The 19,067-nt window shown below is 34.5% G+C and overlaps 1 protein-coding gene across 2 annotated transcripts in view; it reads right to left on the bottom strand.

Moving 5' to 3' along the window:
- Positions 1-19,067, bottom strand: part of ACC (acetyl-CoA carboxylase) — a 106,821-nt gene that overhangs the window by 35,122 nt on the left and 52,632 nt on the right. For both annotated transcript variants that reach the window (XM_068766012.1, XM_068766011.1), the window contains 17 exons: positions 18,274-18,381; positions 17,118-17,258; positions 16,010-16,190; positions 15,375-15,482; positions 14,520-14,614; positions 13,631-13,724; positions 12,589-12,704; positions 11,390-11,563; positions 10,472-10,634; positions 9,479-9,641; positions 7,487-7,631; positions 6,186-6,295; positions 3,270-3,436; positions 2,612-2,823; positions 1,671-1,776; positions 1,173-1,310; positions 717-823 (listed from right to left, as the gene is read on the bottom strand). In XM_068766012.1, the coding sequence (XP_068622113.1) occupies positions 717-823; positions 1,173-1,310; positions 1,671-1,776; positions 2,612-2,823; positions 3,270-3,436; positions 6,186-6,295; positions 7,487-7,631; positions 9,479-9,641; positions 10,472-10,634; positions 11,390-11,563; positions 12,589-12,704; positions 13,631-13,724; positions 14,520-14,614; positions 15,375-15,482; positions 16,010-16,190; positions 17,118-17,258; positions 18,274-18,381 (2,328 nt within the window). The remainder of the gene's footprint in view (positions 1-716; positions 824-1,172; positions 1,311-1,670; positions 1,777-2,611; positions 2,824-3,269; positions 3,437-6,185; positions 6,296-7,486; positions 7,632-9,478; positions 9,642-10,471; positions 10,635-11,389; positions 11,564-12,588; positions 12,705-13,630; positions 13,725-14,519; positions 14,615-15,374; positions 15,483-16,009; positions 16,191-17,117; positions 17,259-18,273; positions 18,382-19,067) is intronic.

The raw sequence follows: 19,067 nt of genomic DNA, 5'->3' as shown, positions 1-19,067 counted from the left end.
TACCGAATATACACAATTAAAATAGTTTTAATAATTATAATGTAAATAAAGATTCTGTCCGCCCATGGTAGGGGTTGAACGAGGGACTCCAAGAACAGGGATATTTAAGAAAATATAAACACACACAATTTTAATAAAGTAGGAGACAGGTCGTTGGGTTAAAGTTCGTCGAACGTATAAGAAACACTGTATTCAATATCGCTAGTCGATTTAGGTCTTCATTCTCTTCTGGTCTGTTTCCCATGCTTTTCTGTTCTTTGCTTATTTATTTTGCCGCTATATCTATACATTTTGCGTAGTACAACTCGTGGGTGCGTGAACCCGCACAGGTCTGCGTATAGGTCCTGTGCGAGCGAGACAGCACTAGTGATTAATATTTGTCGTACTATTGGTTGATTGAGCGATGCCAATACTAGACCCTTCCCTCCCCCGGTGACTTTTGGGGGTGTTATTTCATAAGATCCATTTTTGGTAATTCTGAGCTAAAGTTCAAAAATATACATTTTTAAAGAACATTCTATGAAACTAAAGAGTTTCTAGGATGAATGAAATTTTACAAAATGTATTCTTAATTCGAAGACTTACTCATCTGAACTGGCAGTAGACAGGGGTCACATCGCTCATGCAAATGGCTGTTATAATAACAGTTCTCGACGTAGATCGACCACGACAAGGCCAAGGACCCACCTGGTCAAGGTCATCGCCTACAATATTACCTCCTGCAGTTCCAACAAAGGAAGCGATGGATCTCTCAGGCTCTGCATGAACTTTTCCACGACCTCACGCAGCCGCGGAGTGTTGTACGGCTCTGGCAGGCAGTAACCTATAGTAAACAGTTAATATCTTAAATATTTAATGGAATCAAGCGTTACCTTGCGGAAGTCCATCCTAAGTAAGAAATAAGACCAATATTTAGCCACTTCCGCACATGCAGTGGTAGTCGTGCAACAAAGTGCATCGCCCGCTAGCCCGCTGATAAATGCGTATGCGGCAAACAATGCGAATCACACAACTGCCACCGTCAAATTACTCAACACGTACTTTATTTACAGGCATAAAAAAGGATTCAACATCCTAACCTGATAAAATTAAACGAATCGACGATTCAAAATTGAAAATCTCTACTTGGTTGAAGCTATTTATAAAAATGTTATAGTACATCTAAAACTTACCAGATAAAGTATTTTCTAGAATCGCCCTGTACTTATTGTGGGCGTGGTTAAGCTTCTCAGTCAGTTGTGGGTTGTCCTCCATCGGGAACTGCCCCTTGTATGGTTGAGCAGTTGTAACCAGGGATGGGTCGTCTAGCTCTGTGATTAAGAAAACATTGTTTTATATTTTACTAGCCTTTTAAGCAGATACGGTGTCAGAAGTTTTAATTGGATTTAAATTAACAGATAAACTGCGTTCAATCGAAAATAAATCGAAAGTCCATGGATTTAAAGATCAATTTAATTTGAACTTACACTCACATCGCTCAGAATAGATTTCCGCTGGAACCTTAAGATTCTCGATTGGAAATTATGGACTACCTAATTAAGATCTTCGGGAGAATCTTGATTCAGGCTTGCAATCAGTTCTATTGTAAATCTATAAATAAAGCACTAAAAGCCCATCCCCAGCAGTGGACGTCTAGCTGAAATAATGATGATCACTATATAAGAACTTACCCAGCGTGCCTATCAGCGCCCCCATATCCAGTACAGCGCCAGGGCGTAGCGTCCAAGTCACCTTACCTGACTCAGGCGCTAGCAGAGTCATCACCATTTTCATCACCTAAATACACAACGATTGTTAAAAACAATTACAGTGATCCTATGTACTTCAGGGTAGAATAATTTCGCATTATTTATGTATACTCGTATAACGCGGAATTTGACCTCGTATAACGCATTTTGTACAAAAACAATCGGTAGTTTAAATCGAATATTAAGGAAAAGTTTTTTAGGCGAGTGCTTCATAAAGATTATTCAAAAATAAATGAACACGATTCTCAGCCCAGCGATGGCTCGAATGGTTAGCAAGTCAAGTGTCTGGGGGGAAGGAAAGGGGGATTGAGAGTTGTGTAAATATTACACATTGAATTAATCATTTTAACAATCAAGTTTACTATGATAGAATTATCTATTCCAAAAATCTAGCATTTGGAATAAATTTTTTTTTATATTTTAACCTGCAATGGAAGTCATATAAAAACTGTTATAGAGTTACATGTCGAGTAAATATATATCACAAACAACTAAAACGCCATGACATTAAAAACTTGGTGATAGATGATAAAAGAGATATCTCCTGCTGAGAACTTCCTTGGCCTTTAAAATAGAATATTGCGTAGCATTGTACCTCTATATTCACTTCCATTTTTTTTTCATTTTTACTTATTATCTATGGTGTACAGAAAAGTGTAAATAAATGATTAAACTTACGTGATAAAGGCAATTCAACATATATTCCTACAGTCTTAGATTGCAGATAAGCACGATTTTTTTTTTGTTTTTGTTAACATGGATATATTTGTTAATTTAAAAAAGATGCACATACTATTTATAATTTCTTCATTTTACACAAATAATCAATATAATTAAATTTAATAAAAAAAATCACTTATCACCTCGATCTCAGCATACGGCTGACCCTTATCCACATGTCCTCCGTCTTCCACCAGGGTGTTGATCAGTTTTCCAGCAGACGGTGCACGCAGTTTCGAGGGATCCTTCTCCTTCTCGAACACCACCGTCTGGTTGCCAATCACAATGCGATACTTGTCAACCTCGTCCTTCAAGTACGTGGTATATGACGCACCATCCACTGACAGAAGCGTACCTGTGGGAAAATTTTAATATTTATATCTAACTCCAAACTGGCTGGCTTTCATGGTGTAGTTTATCTTCTGTCAACACTCCTTAACCCTAGGTGGAACAAACTCTTCACTTTGTTTTCAGCAGGTCCTCACAGGTTTCAACAGTTGTTTACGCACTAGTAGGCGTTTATTGTGTACAACATATATTACCCTACTTTACATACTAATAAATTAGTGGATACATAAAATTGGATCTTTTTAGGAGACTGTCCAGTAGCCATATTGTTCACAAAAAAAAGTCTATTAGAAATCTTTAGAATTTTAAAATGCTTCCAATGTATACCACGGTTAGTTGGAAAAGACTTAAACTAAAGTGTGAACTTCAAAATGCATGACCTACTTTTGACTTCCTATATGGTAGCCCTTATCTTAACCTGTTTATAAATAAATAATTAAATGTAGTACATACCACCATCAGTAAGCTTGTGAACTTCTAACTCCTTGAAGCTACCGTTCATGGCGAGGAAGTAGGAGGTGAGGCCCGACTTGGTGGCCTGCACGCGGTACTTATGCCCGCTGTGGATCAGCTCCACTTCCACGCTGTTGGACAGCTGACCGGATCCCTGGATTTGTCCTCTGAGAAACAAATTAACATGTATTCAATGGAATGAGGCGTTACCTTGCGGAAGTCCATCCTAAGTAAGAAAAGGACCAATATTTAGCCACTTCCGCACATGCAGTGGTAGTCGTGCAACAAAGTGCACCGCCCGCCAGCTCGCTGATAAATGCGAATCCCATGTATTAACATGTATATTTAACTTTTATTACAATTAGAAAAATACACAGGGGAGTATTCTTCTCTATCTTCTTTTGAGGCGATAGACGATCATCTGTAATGCAAAGACCTGTCATCGTGTCATCAGGTCTGACGTTGCTCGCATCCAGTAACTTCCTGTAACCTTGTCTGACTAGTGGAAGGCGTTGTCATGCCGAGTCTACTGGCTCGTTATTCCTATTTTCAGTTGACTTGTAGAATAACTTTTTGCACTATGATATTTTATTATTATTATCTATATTTCACAGGCATTGACCGTCCGTGCCTTTGTTTTTACAATTACGTTTAACCCTTAAATGCATATTGTATCAAAAACGAAACAGAAAGTTTTACACGATTCAGAGCCCTTAAAATTTTTACTACGCATAATTTTGACTAATAATATAAACGAATAGTAGTTTCTGAAGGAAAAAGTAAAGCATTGTCATTGGTTCGCCATTTTATGATGCGTTAATAAGTCATTGTTCGCTGTCGGTTACAAGTTTCAACAACAAGTGAATTTGAAAGTTTTCATCAGGTGTTATTAAATGAATCTTGAAGCTAATCCAGATAAAAAAAATATTTTATCGTAGGTAAGTACTTTGATTGCATGGTACCATAATATTTTACATTCGAATTTTATATTATAAAAAATAAAAGCATTTCTTTTGCTTGTATCAAAAATGAGACATCATGCATTTGGGACTTTGACTTGTTTATATTTTCGCTTGGTTGAGGGCTTGAGCTTTTTATGTATTTTGTTTTAGAATGGAACGTAAAAGAATTGCCGATAAGGATATTGAAGATTATTTAAGCCAGTTAGAAGATGGTTACTTATCCGACGACGGTAACGAAGTAGATGAAAACGATTTTGAAGAAATTCTAACTACTGCAGAGCTGCGAGCGGTAATTGAAGATGGTGAGCAATTTTAGCCTCAAGCCGATGTGCAAGACCCTCCTTTGATAGAAGATCCTCCTTTAATTGAAGAACCTTTGCCAGGTATACACAATAATACTAGTAGTGGTAGCCAACCAATTCATGAAGCTATTGATGTGCAAAGGCTTATATGGAAAAAGCAGTCACTTATATCCCAAGAAGAAACAGATGTAGGAACCGTTGGTAATGTCGTCATAAAACTATCTCGAGCCATTCCAAGAAGAATGAATCACATTGTCTACTTTGACAATTTCTACACTTCTTTGCCACTCATGTACTATATGGCAAAACAAGGCATTTGGTGTTTAGGAACTGTGCAGAGAAACCGTCTTGGAAAATTTTGCAATTTGTCTACAAAGCAACAAGTGATGGCAAAGTCTGTGGAGAGGGGATACTATGAAGAATACGTGACCAGCTACGATGGAATTGAAATGTCTTCAGTGAGTTGGAAGGATAATAGACAAGTGACTTTGCTGTCTACTTATGTGGGCGCTGAGCCTGTATCCACGATTGAGCGCTACGATAAGGTTGAGAAGCGGAAGAAATTTATACAGTGTCCAAAGGTTGTGAAAGAATACAACGAACATATGGGCGGTGTAGATTTAATAGAATCGTACTTGGGCAGATACAGAATCCGCATGAAAAGTAGGAAGTGGTACATTAGACTATTCCATAATCTTCTTGATTTGACGGTTATAAACTGTGGGTCTTTTATAAGCAGGTTTGCTATAAAAAGAAGATAGCTGCGAAAGATATATTGAATTTAGCAGAGTTTAGAACAGAACTTGCAGATGTTCTATGTAAATATAAAATCCACACCCAACCTGCAAGAGGTCGACCAAGTAGTGGTAGTATTCTTAACGGTACTATAGAGGAACCAGCTCCTAAGCGGAGGAATATCCTTCAGGTAGTGCCATCAACAGACATTATACACGATGGTACTGACCACAAACAAATACGCACGGATAATCGCATGCGGTGCATGATGCGGTGTATGATGCCAGGGTGTAAGCTGCTAAGCAGCATCAAATGTGAAAAATGCAAAGCTTTTCTGTGCTCAAAAAAAATTCTGACTGTTTTAACAAGTTCCACATTTAATTACTTATACCTAATAAATAATTCATTACTTTGCAAACATTTTTCATTATTCCTGAAAATAGAAAACACCTTATCAAAAAACCAAAATCTCTAAGGGCCGTGAATACTTGATTAGGTATTAAATGCATGTTGTATCAAAAATGATACCATACGTTTTTTGATAAAAATTTATGATAGTATTACATAAATATTTATTTTACTATTTTTCTCGTATTTGTTACCCCTATATATATAACATATATTTTTCTTATCACAATAAAAAATTCCATGCATTTAAGGGTTAATATTTCCGAGAAAAAAAATTTTTGCTTACGTTTTTGCATGTTACCATGTTTTCTGAGTCTCTAAATCTATTTGATCTACACCCGGACAATGTTCAATTTTTAAAAAGCAAGTTTCGTGTGAACACTTCCTTATCCCTACACCCATCATATTCCATCCTCAGGTAGTTCAAAGTATTTTTGTATCAAGTAATAAAATAACCTCATTACTAAAAATAGGTCACATAAGTTAATCAGTAATACAAGATCACCTACTTTTCTAGAGCACTCTTGAACTCCTGGAAGTGGGTGGTGATAATGCTGTCCGCTATGAGAATTGATCCACAAATCACTCCCAGCATGACGTCGGGCTTCTCGGACTGGACCTGGAATCAATTAATTTGTGTCAATATCTACATGAGAACTTAGATCCTAAAACTTTAATACAAAAATATATTACTGTGATCAAAAAGTAAGGTGAAACTGTTATTTAAAACACCCGAGAATTGGCAATTTTTCCTAGGTTGTTCTCTAGGTTGGTAGGACTGAGTGTAACATTTGTCAAGTGTCTGTTTATAAAAAAATAAATATAATTTGGCCCAGGATAAACCATCTTAAAGGACGTTTTGTGTGTCAAACGCGTCAAGTATCGATTGGTCGATGTCATGCTGCATTGGTTCTTCGCTACTACCAGAACTGTTTTTTGCCAAAAACTCGACTAATATCGTTCTGCAACCAATGGATTTAGATTTTGCTTCAAAAGGCCAGTACAGGGAAGTCGTTTTGACAATATTGAGAAGATAAAAACCGAATCGAAGGTCTTGAAGGCTAAACCGGCTATATTACTTCATAGATTTTTCCATTTTTTATGTAATAACTATAAAAACATTCTAATAAATATGAATTTTATTATAAAAAAATAAACTATTTAAGGCTCTTTCCTCTTTTAAAAAATATTATTTTAAAAATCCTTTCCCTAATTATTTTTGCTTTTCATACAAAATACATTAACATTATGTAAAAAAAATCATTTTACTATATAAATACGGTTTATTATCACGATAGGAGTCCTAATGTATCTACCACGGTACAGCCAGTCTGATCAAACTAATTTTTTGGCTTAGTTAAGCTAGTAAGTTAGTACTTACTTCAAACCCAGTAAATATAAAAAATATATCCAGTATATATCTTTCATTATACCGCCAACGAAACTGAATAATTCAGCCTCACGAAAAATTGGACTGAAACTGGACTAGAGAAACGGAGTGAACAGTACTCAAAAAGCCATTTTGGTAGCGCTACATTAGAATACAGTACAATACAATACAGTACAATACGTTTTTTTTTTTTCTTTTTTTATGGTCCCCGCTATTGGGGACCTCTCGTTCTCCTATCTCGTGTGAGACAGAGACTTTTTATCTCTAATAATTTATTCATATAATTTTTTATTATAATAATTCTCCTCTTTCAGGTATCATATTATCTGTCGTACTGTTTCTTTCGTTCTACAATTTTCCCAGTCTTTCTCTTTCATTCCATATATACAATACGTATTCGCAGGTGATAGTAATGCTTACCCTTTCAGCGATAAGAGCATCGAGCCAGCTGGTGTCGATATAGTTATCCTGGAACGCGGGCGTCTCCAGCAGGGTGATGAGATACTCCACCGTGGTGCGGAAGTCGCCGCGTATGCTGAGCTCTTTCAGAGCTATCACCAGGTTCCTGAAATAATTTAAAATTTTAGGCCCTATTGTGACGATCGCTGTAACACCCGAGACAATTTGTCGAATATTATGAACGAGCTTATCGGGGCTGACGGTGCGAATAAATATTTTAAAATGTTAGTCGCTATTGTGACGATCGCTGTAATACCCGAGACAATTTGTCGAATACTATGAACGGGCTTATCGGGGCTGACGGTACGAAAGTTAACTAACACAATAAAGTATGCGAGGTCTATTATGTGTCTCTAGCTTTATTGGACCGATTATTATAGCTGGCAAGCGGTAAGATGAAATAAAGCACGGACAACAATAGAGGCTTCTTCAGGTGGCTTTATTGTTCATTTACTTCACCTCCTCGCCCGGTGTCGAACAGTCTAGAAGTGATTCCCAAAGTGGTCTATATCGACCCCTAGGGGTCTATGAAAACCTGCAAGGGGTCTACGTCTCCGAAAAAAAAAATTTGGGGTCCATAAAATGAAAATAGGGGTTCACGATAGTGGATCATAGGTCAATCAGTGTATGTGATTTCAACACACACTGATTGAACTATTTACTTACATCATACTATCTTATATTATCAAAACATTTACATTATTTATAAACATACCTATGAAGTAAAAAAATTATTATATATGTTTATAAAATTGTGTAAGTTGTAGTATGCTGGTATTCGCTGTTTGGTCGCAATACATTTTGAACTTGTAGAATTAAAAATAAGTTAAATTCAATTAATAAATGTATAAATTAACATGTGTTTTTACTTTAAGTTTTTAACACTAAACTTCACTACAGTTAGAAATTTACAGGAAATCAATACCAGGTAAGTAGGGGGTCTACCCAACACGGAAAAACATGGCAAGGGGTCTACGGCACAAAAAAGTTTGGGGTACTCTGGTCTGGAAGTTACCTCCAAGCATTTAAGGAGCAGTGTGAGGAAGGCGGGGAGTTTTTGTAGTCTGACGACTCTTCAGCCATACGAGGTGATAACAAAGAATGGAACATCACCAGGTGGCTCAATGAAGCAATGTTTGCGTAGTATACAGTATTATTCATGTACCATTCCATACGCAGCAATGGTTGCGTACAGAATGGTACATGAATAATCAATATATGTCCGTGGCTGTTCGTTATTTTGGTGTCGTGAATAATCATATATTTTTAGTACATGTGACATTTTAATTCAAGCCCCCATGACAACTACAGGGTGATTAGTTATAAATGTAAAAAAGGGTCGACGTTATAGTGATCACAGTAATATACAGTACCCGGCGATAAATATTGCACATCGACATTTAGAAAGAGACAATCGGCTAATTTCGGCTTCGTAGAACGTTATCTCTGTCGCACGAAATACAAACAGTCCGGTATCTATAAGGAGCTGTTACAACAACTATCATTAACTTCTTTTGATAATTATTTTTATTATTTGTATAAAATACACCAATTTTTCTAATCTATGTCGCATGCATACCTATGTGACGTCAGCCGTATTTCGTATATATATTTCGTATATATATATATATATATATATATATATATATATATATAACGTATGGAAAAGGTAGAAGTACTATTAAAGGATAGTTAACGTGTAAAAAACACATATGTATGTAACATATATATTTATAATAAATAAGGTATAACATATAGTATAAATGTAATACAATAGATATCTACAATTTTGTACCCAGCGCCATCTATTGAATTAGATAATAACATTATATATGTTACCAATACTGTGTTATCTATACTTTACTTATATAAAAACCTTCAAATAACACTTTAACATTTTGGTACATCTTTCCGTAATAGGTTTGGTATATCTCTTGATAAATATATACTCACTCTCTGGCCTGTTCGCGAGTCTCTCCCCACGAGAAACAGTGACCGAATTGGGAGTCCGCAAACTCGTGTAGTCCACCAGAGGCGGCTACACTGAAGTAGCCCCATACGTTCTTCGATGACCTGAAGTTCAATTCCTGAACCGTACCGGAAGACGGCTTGAAGCCTGTAAACAATTTAATCATTTATTTATTCTTATTCATCTCTTTAAGTCGTGTCTGTTGAAAGGCTTTTACAGAATCGATAACTTACTCTTTCCATATTATCTTTCCATATTATTTTTAAGTAACCTCCCGTCTAAATTCCTTTATTCCCGAACCTAATTAGTACAATACCCGGCGATACATATCGAACATCGACCTTTGGAAAGAGACAATCGGCTAATTTCGGCTTCGTAGAGCGTTATCTCTGTCGCACGAAATACAAACATTCCGGTATCTATTAGGAGCTGTTACAACAAGTATCAATAACTTCTTTTGATAATTATTTTTACTCTTTGTATAAAATACACCAATTTTTCTATAAGCGGTGGCTTTATGCTGGGGTAAAGTAAAAAAAAACATGTTCACATTATGTTTACGCATTTAATTATTTAGGAAAATTACAACTGTATATAATAAACACTATTATACCTATTTTTAATTTTATTACAATGTCTCATTTTAACATTTTCATAAAAAGAATTATCAAAATAAGCAAATGATACTTGTTGTACAGCTCCTAATCATCACAGCACCAAAACAATAACACATATGTAACTTGACGGCATTCGCCATTATTATATTTCATAATATATTTCGGCGTGAGACGCGGTTTTGACAACCGCCTACAAATCATACGCCGCGCGTCCTTACATTTTCCACATGCGTAGACTGATGCATTGACAGATAAGCGAAAGCATTTTGACAACTGTGAATATTTCACTACAGGTATATTATCAAAGCGATATTTCTAAGGGATTAAGTTAAAACTCTATAAAGTACAGATTATACTGACCTTCGTCAGGGTTCTCCGAGGTTATTCTCGCTGCGATCACGTGACCCCAAGGCGAGGGTCTCTGTTTGGGCTCATCAAAGGCAATCTGGGACATGCCCCAAGGGGACTCTCCGTACAGCAGCCGGATATCCTTAATGTGGTACAGCGGCAGACCCATTGCAATCTGTACATATATACATTTAATAACTATTTGGTTAAGTAAAGAGAAGAGAGGAGATTGAAAACTTGAAGTGGCAGTTAGCAGGTGACCACGGATAGGACAGCTGAATGGTTGATGAGCAATGAAATGAACGGATGACCATATTAATGAAATCAATGAGAGAGGCCTATGTCCAGCAGCCGCCGTTTCAAAATGATGATGATGGTGAATGATCAACCATCTTTTTTGTATTTATGTACATTATATTGAATTTTATTTACTTATCCTAAGAACACAAACAGACAGTTTGAGATGTCATTTCAACCCATAGACGGTCACTGCAAGGCAAAGACCTACCCCAAATATATATCACACTACCATGGATATGGTATGGTATATGTATATATATATTGTGTCAAGTTTTATATATTTAATTAGCACCTGTAAGTTAGGTCTACTCAAAATAAGGAATATTGAATTAATAAAATATATATATTTTATATATTTATTTACACTTTTTATATGTTGTGTGATAGCACAGTTAATGCTTTTAGGCAATCTCTACCAGTCGGTAAAAACATTATTAGTAGGCAGGTTATACGAACATATATATATATATATATATATATATATATATATATATGTATAGTTCATAAGAATATACTTAAATAGGTGGATAGATATACTTACATATATATATATAAAGAATACACTGATATAATCATAATACTTGTAATATTCAACGAGAAAAGAACTCTGCAGTTCTTGCAGGATCGTACCTGCAGCTGGGCGGCGGGCAGGTTGACGTCAGCCACCATCTCGGTGCAAGGATGTTCCACCTGCAGACGAGGGTTCAGCTCCAGGAAGTAGTACGCGCCCGTGGCCTGCTCGTACAAGTACTCCACGGTACCAGCGCTCACGTACCCCACCATCTTCGCTAATCGCACTGCAGCCTATAAACAAATTTTAAAACATAAAATATTTTTTATCAATGCGGTTTCATATAAAAACTGTCATATCACCGAAATATTAATAATGTACAAATATCTCACTTATTATTAAATGCCACTTAAGTTATTTCTCCGACATATACAGGATGATTAGTTAAGGGCATATAGGCTTTAAAGGAATGAATATGTCATTTTCTGTTAATTAAAACACGGTACACCCTATGACATAAAATTCGATTATGTAAATAAGTCACCAAACCAAGTTAATCACATTTCAATCAACTAAAAACTCTTGAATGCTATAATAAGATTTATTAAATATTGTTACAAAGCAGGAGTTACAGAACCCTCTAAACAATAAACACAGAACCATAGGATCAAGAACACGCGTGACCTTGAAGTTATATATAAATTTTTGTGTACGGTTCTCGGAAATTTTAACCGAGTACTATCTCGAACTTACTAGAACCTTATCCGTAGTATAAATAAGTGTGCTTCCCATGACGACAGTTCAGTGTTGTTGTTCGAGTTATAACATTAAGATATACGATCAGCGATACAAAGTAGACTATTTGGTAAGTTATTTGAACAGTGATTTAAAAGCCAAGTTTGGACTAAGCAAAGTGTAATTTGTGTTAAAGTAGGGTGACCATCTGATTTGTGAATAAAGGACTCCTTGTGAACTAGCGGTGTTTCATTCCGAGTCAGAACCCACAGTACGTAACAATATTATTCTTTTTATTTAAGATTTATAACTAAGAAACGGGAAGATAATTAAACTGTAGTACACCCTATACAACAATTAATGTGTTATTATCTATTTAAAATTCAGATTACTATACATATTAAAATTAATTATTGTCCTGTCTGTCCATGCAGACTTGTAAGTTATTGGCCCGACGCTTTATAGAAAAAAATTATTAATGTAATATATATTATAATGTCATATAAATAGGTGTAAAACCTTTAGAGGTTTTGCTACCTATTTTCAATCACCCTGTATATAAACTGGCGTAAAGTATCAATACCTTTTCCATCTCAATGAATACTTCGGGCTTCGCCACAGACGCGGGTGCTTCCTCTATGATCTTCTGATGCCGGCGTTGGATGGAACAGTCGCGTCCGAACAGGGATATAGCGTTACCTGCAATACAATAATTAGTTCACATCTAAGTTTTATAAAAAGAACACTTGTGGTACAGTATCGGTGCCTCAAAAGGTTAAACCATTTTCAAATGGATCCCGGGTAGAAGTTGGAATTTTTTTCACATATAAACTGAAGAGGTTAGCAAAAGTACTGTGACATTTCTTGCTATACCTTAAGGTTTGATATTTGTTCAATGGGACAACTGTACTATGGAGAATTAACAAACTTTTTGTTAATTCCGTACAAGCAACAGCCATCATGGTTTTGTTCACCGAAGTATTCTATAACAATTATAATGACATTCTACTACAGAATTAAAATATATCTGGTGTTTTATTAGTTTATTATTTAGTTTTTTATATTAAATTTATATAAATTATATATATATTTATATAATAAAGCACACAATATACACGGAAACAAAACTCAAAGTTATCCTTCTAGTTAATTGAAAATAAATACATTGACATTATATTTTTATTGCGCGTTTTTGGAACCTCTCGCACTGCCCAACCATGCGTGGGATATTTCCTACAATAATAATTTATTTAAGTAATATTTTTTTTCCATTCTCATCTTACATCTTTTCTTATTATATTCCGTTCCTTATTATTTCCATTTCTCCACTGCACATTATCTTTCATTCACTCCCATTCTTTTCCATACATACATAACTTTACTTTCATCGCCCTCTCTTCTCTACTCTACATTTACTTTTATTCAATTTAATACTTATATATTTTTTCAACATTTATCTATTTTTTATTGTAAATCTGACTATATCACAAATTAAGTTTATCACGATTAAAAGTTCTGTACGACATTTCTAGTAAATGGGGGTGGGAGGCTAATAGGGAATATTCAACCACCCTCATCACAAAAGCAAATAACACACGGCTAAGAAAATAGGTCCTGGAACTTACCATACTGATCGGCCAGCAGCTGAACCTCCAAATGGCGTGCAGACTTGGCCAGCTTCATCACGAAAATTGGAGACCCGGGCACCTCTGCTTGTACCTGATGAATAGAGAATATGATTTGAGGAGATGGAGAAAAAACGGCAAACTCTTGAAAGAGACTATATGCCAACAACTGATTGAACTTATACTGCTACGAATATATATAAGAAGTGTTTAGTATTGTTCGATAAATAGATTAATTATAAATAATATTAAAATTATCATAAGTTAAATAAATTGTTTGTAATGAAACGTAAATTGTAAAGGACGAGAGAGGAGAACGCAAACGAAATAGTTATAAAGAAAAAAAAATCTAAATAAAGTCCCTGTCACCGATGCGATAGCTGGAACAAAAGGCCCTCAATAATGAGGACCAATATAACAAAAACATGAAAAGGAACCCCGGTGTCCAGTCATGAAGCAAAGCTAAAGGCTTTAGGCTGACTAAGAGACCCAACTAAGCGATCTCTTAATCCCAAACTAAGATCCCTGCAATGGCCCCGGTTTTCTTTTTCTTAGGGACCCTTCATTTCCCTTTCATATTTTGGGACAGGGGCTCTGATTTCACTAAGGGTATATATTATAGTATAGTTTAATTTTTCATTTCTTCGTTCTTCCGTCACAATATCTGGGATTCCTTCTTCCTTCCTTCACATTTTCTTTCATTCTTATTGCTCTTGCCACATTTCTTAAAATATTACATATTACCCCCCCCCCCCCTCCTCCGAGATAAGTTAATACAAAGAAGACTATGCTAAGATCACTTCAAACCTAGTGAAGCTTCAAAAACTAAATATCAAAAACAGTATACTATATTTTGCATCTGTAAATACTGTATAAAGTATAAACTCACCTGTCGGAACATATTGCCAAAGTCATCAGGGTTCTCCACTTTCCGGATGCCCTTACCGCCACCACCTTCCGACGCCTTGATCATTACGGGAAAACCTGAACACCACAAATACAAACATATATTAATACAAAATTACATATATATTACTTACTCTGACAAGCGGATTACAAAGTTTAAGTTGCTGTAGGTAGGACAAGAAGCCCGCTGGAACCTTAAGATTCTGCAGCGGAGACCATGGTCTGGTAAAGACAGCTGCAGACATCCCCACACGACTTATACCTTGTTAAGGTCTTAACAAGATAATGTTTGAGGTCTATTCAGACATATCTCATTAGAGTTACATGTCTAGCAATGAACAATATAGGTCTGAAATGATATCCTGATAGATTTCATACTATCAAATCACTAAAGAAAAAATAAACAAGGCATATGGTCAAACTTGATAGTATATTAGAAATAATTCTGACAAATATTTTTTGTTTGATGGTAGTCAAATTTTTTGACAGTCAAACTGTGACTGTAGGTAAGGTGTTTTAATCTGTGGTTTTTATAAAAAAAAAACACTCCTTTTACTATTATTCTTGCAATGTCTAACAATGAACGACATAGTTCTGAAATAATATCCTGATAGATTTCATACTATGAAATCACTAAAAAAAATAAACTAGGCATATGATCTAACTTGACAGTATATCAGAAATACCATAGGTTAGGTGTTTTAATTTACTCTGTGGTTTTTATGAGAAAACAAAACGATTCTTTTACTATTTTCCTTGCAATTTTTAATATTTTTCACTTTATAATAATATTAAACTCGCTGTTAGAAAGAGACAAGTTATAAGCAATTTATCTCACCAATTTTGTTAGCTGCCTGCAGACCCTGCTCCGGTGTTGACACACAGCCCTTTCCGAACAACTCCGATGAAATCTTAATTTTTTTGCTGTTGTACTCCGCTTTTAATTCTGAAACAGGTATATAAAAACATTTTATTTTTGTTTCATTTATTTAAAATCAACAGTGAGTTGCAATATTATCATCCTCGTGTCAACCAACAGACTTCTAATGCAAGATAAGAACAAAGTAAAACAAATCAATGTAATGATGTCCGAGTAATTTGTGTTTATTTTTGTGTATGTCTGATAATAACATAAAGATCTTCGTTCTTCTTTTAATTTCTTGCTTATTTTTCTTCCTGTACGCCCACTACAAGGCATAAGCCTAACCAATCACCAAATATCATCATGATGATCAATACCTCTGCGACCACTGCCCACATCCTGTGTCTTCCCAAGACCTTGACGTCGATTAGTAGAGGGCTTGCCCATGCCATTATTATAAGTAGATGCAATGGTGTGTGTGTATATATATATATATATGTATGTGTATATATATATATATGTATGTGTATATATATATATGTATGTGTATATATATATACATGTATGTGTACATATATATATGATGTTTTTAATGTTTTAAGTAACCTTACCACTTCCACTCCATGGCAAGGTGGGTATATCTGCCGTCTGAGCGACTATGGATGAGGCGATCTTGTCACCAAGTGCCCACATAGCCTTTTCAGGTGGTCCTATGAACACTACACCAGCGCGATGAAGCAGCTCTGGTAGTTTTGGGTTCTCTGATGCATGACCCCAGCCAGCCCACACTGCCTGCAATATAAATAAATGTTATTATTCTTTATAGCTTTATTATCCTATCAAGTTGACTTTTAATCTTATCAGGTAGCTTCAAGAACATATTGAGTACCATCTCAAGGCAAGATCTCGAGCAGTCTCATTACTTCTCTATCTGGTGAAATAAGAATGGTTCGATTGAAACCTCCCGACCAAGCCTTCATTACTATATTATAGGTTTAAAATTGAAATACTTAATCACTGTAAAATATGTTAAATTAATTGTTTTTTTTTTCTATTGGAATATGACCTGCCAATAACTTCTATCTGTAAAAAATATACAGAGACAGATAGTAATCAATAATTAATTTTATTACGAATTTTAAAAATAAATTCAGAAATAATAAATCACTTTATTTATTATTTCTGAAAACATTGATTTTAGGATAGAGTGTAGCAGCTACAATACCCGGCAATAAATATTGCACATCGGCCTTTAGAAAAAGACAATCGGCTAATTTTGGCTTCGTAGAGCGTTATCTCTGTCGCACCAAAATACAACGACTGACGAAACGTCAAGAAGGTAGTGTGGGACAGAGATACTGCCCTACGAAGATGAAATTAGCAGATTGTCTCTTTCCGAAGGTCGATGTGCAATATTTATCGCCGGGTGCTATACATAACGTTTTTGTAAGCACGCGTATCGAACATATATATAATACTACGTTAGAGCGCTATATATTTACATCGTGCGAAAGAGACAGCGCTCTACAATACTTCTCGCCCTGTAATTGGCTGACGGTTTTTATTGATTCAATATTATTTTCATAATTTTACTGGGTTTAAATATAGGCTAATTTTGATCTATATATACGCTTCTACTTTAAACTTCATATTGTCATTACCTCCAATATCTACCGGTTTTAGAAAGAATACCAATATATATGTTCCACTATATGTTACCTGCACTTGAGTTCTGACAGCAATGTCCACTATCAGTTCAACATTGGCATAGTTATTGTTGTTCGAGCCCCCCGGCACTGGGACATAATGGTCAGCCATCTTTATATACTCCGCATTCGCTTTCAGGTCCTCCGGTGTCACCTGAAAAAATAAAACAGATGTTTAGTATGTTCAATAATTATTTTTAAGTCACGATTTACACTAAAACATTATCAAGATTTTTGTCTAGTAATATTTTTTATAATTTAACTTGTAGCCGTCAAAAATTGTAATTGATATATAAATATGTACATATATACTATGTCATTTTTTTATCTGTATTAGACGATTATGCAATGCAATATTTAAAAACTTTTTTAATGCAAAATAAATCATTCATTCATTCATCAAAAGGTAAAAGATAAAATATGTTTATTCAATTTTGGAACTATTAATAGAATTATTGATCGTCAACTTATTACCTATTTATTGTTTTTATTTTATTTTTGACTCTACTCTGCTTATATGAGGCAAATGCTAGAAATAGAAAAGCTAAATTTGAAATAAAACACGAAATATTCAAATATGTTCTAAACTGAAATGGGTCTACATTTTTTTTGTGATCTTATTCACAAATATTTGGTTATTGGTCCAAAAAAAAGGAGTTTTTGAATGAGAATATGAGTGAAAATGGGAGTATGTAATAACATATGATTTCTTTATGTTTATTTATATGCGATAAAGAATAAATAATAAATAAATAAACTTCATCACTACAGTATTTTGAAAAATTCATTGCTCAATTGTATTATAGTTTTAAAAATCGTTACATTGAACAAATTTTTTGGTTCATTATTAATTGTTATATAATAAAATTAAATACTTCCTAATAATAGCACTCTTTTTCTATTAATATCTGAATTGCAGCCACAAAGTGAAAAAATATAAGCCATTAGTGAGAGGTATAAGGGAAGATTGAAAAATCACCCAAACATACCCTTCATGTGACCGTTCTTCAGCCAATGCACTGGCTGAGGAAAAAACTAATTTTGGGCCAATACCTTCAATAAGGCACTGATTAAATGCAAAGATATTCACAATGGGGAATTTACTCCAACTCTGCTCAAGTCTGTCGACTGATCGCATGATACAGAGAAGAAAAAAAATTACCACCCACCATAACTACAAAGCGAACAGCACGTTCGTTCTTGAACATCTCGTAGGACCATCTTCGTATTGAACGCATACATTTCACTGCACCAATTCCGTTGTTGGCTATCAACACCTGGAAACAAAAGAAAAACCTAGTTAGATACTCAGAACAACCATGTAAACATTCCCTATGCAAAATACTCAAAAACATTTTAAAAAACACTGTGAGATAAAAAATATAATTATAAAATCTTTATTGAAAGTTTTGTGATTTTATCAAGTATCTAAGCAAGAACTAATTGTTAGTGTTTTACCACATTTACCAAGGATAATTTTAAAAAAAGATTTTTTTTAATAAACCTTGTATGTGTATGTATATATATATATATATATATATATATATATATATATATATATATATATATATATATATATATATATATATATATATATATATATATATATATATATATATAAATATATATATATACATATATACATTCATATAAATAAAATTAATATGTACACAAACTTCTAAATGACAGCCAATTTTATTTTACCGGAGGCACGTTTTCTTGTCACCGCCTAATTGCAGTTACTTGCTTTCATAAACACAGCATAAAAAGAGATTTAATTCAAACACTTTGTGCTCAGGTGCCAAAAGTAACATGTATATAAACTGAAAGCCTAAAAATTCTGTTCAACACAATATTATGTTATATATCACAGGAAATATAAATAAAACAATTTGTTTCATACACAATAATGTAAATTATTCAATTTAAATTATTACATGTATACAAATGTATTATTCAAATT

The sequence above is a fragment of the Battus philenor genome, unplaced genomic scaffold, assembly GCF_028537555.1.
Source record: "Battus philenor isolate CCGP_79_NKW_IND1 unplaced genomic scaffold, ilBatPhil1.0.hap1 SCAF_20, whole genome shotgun sequence".
NCBI lineage: Eukaryota > Metazoa > Arthropoda > Insecta > Lepidoptera > Papilionidae > Battus > Battus philenor.
The sequence above is the reverse complement of the archived record's forward strand: the minus strand, read 5'-3'. Positions and strand labels throughout refer to the sequence as shown.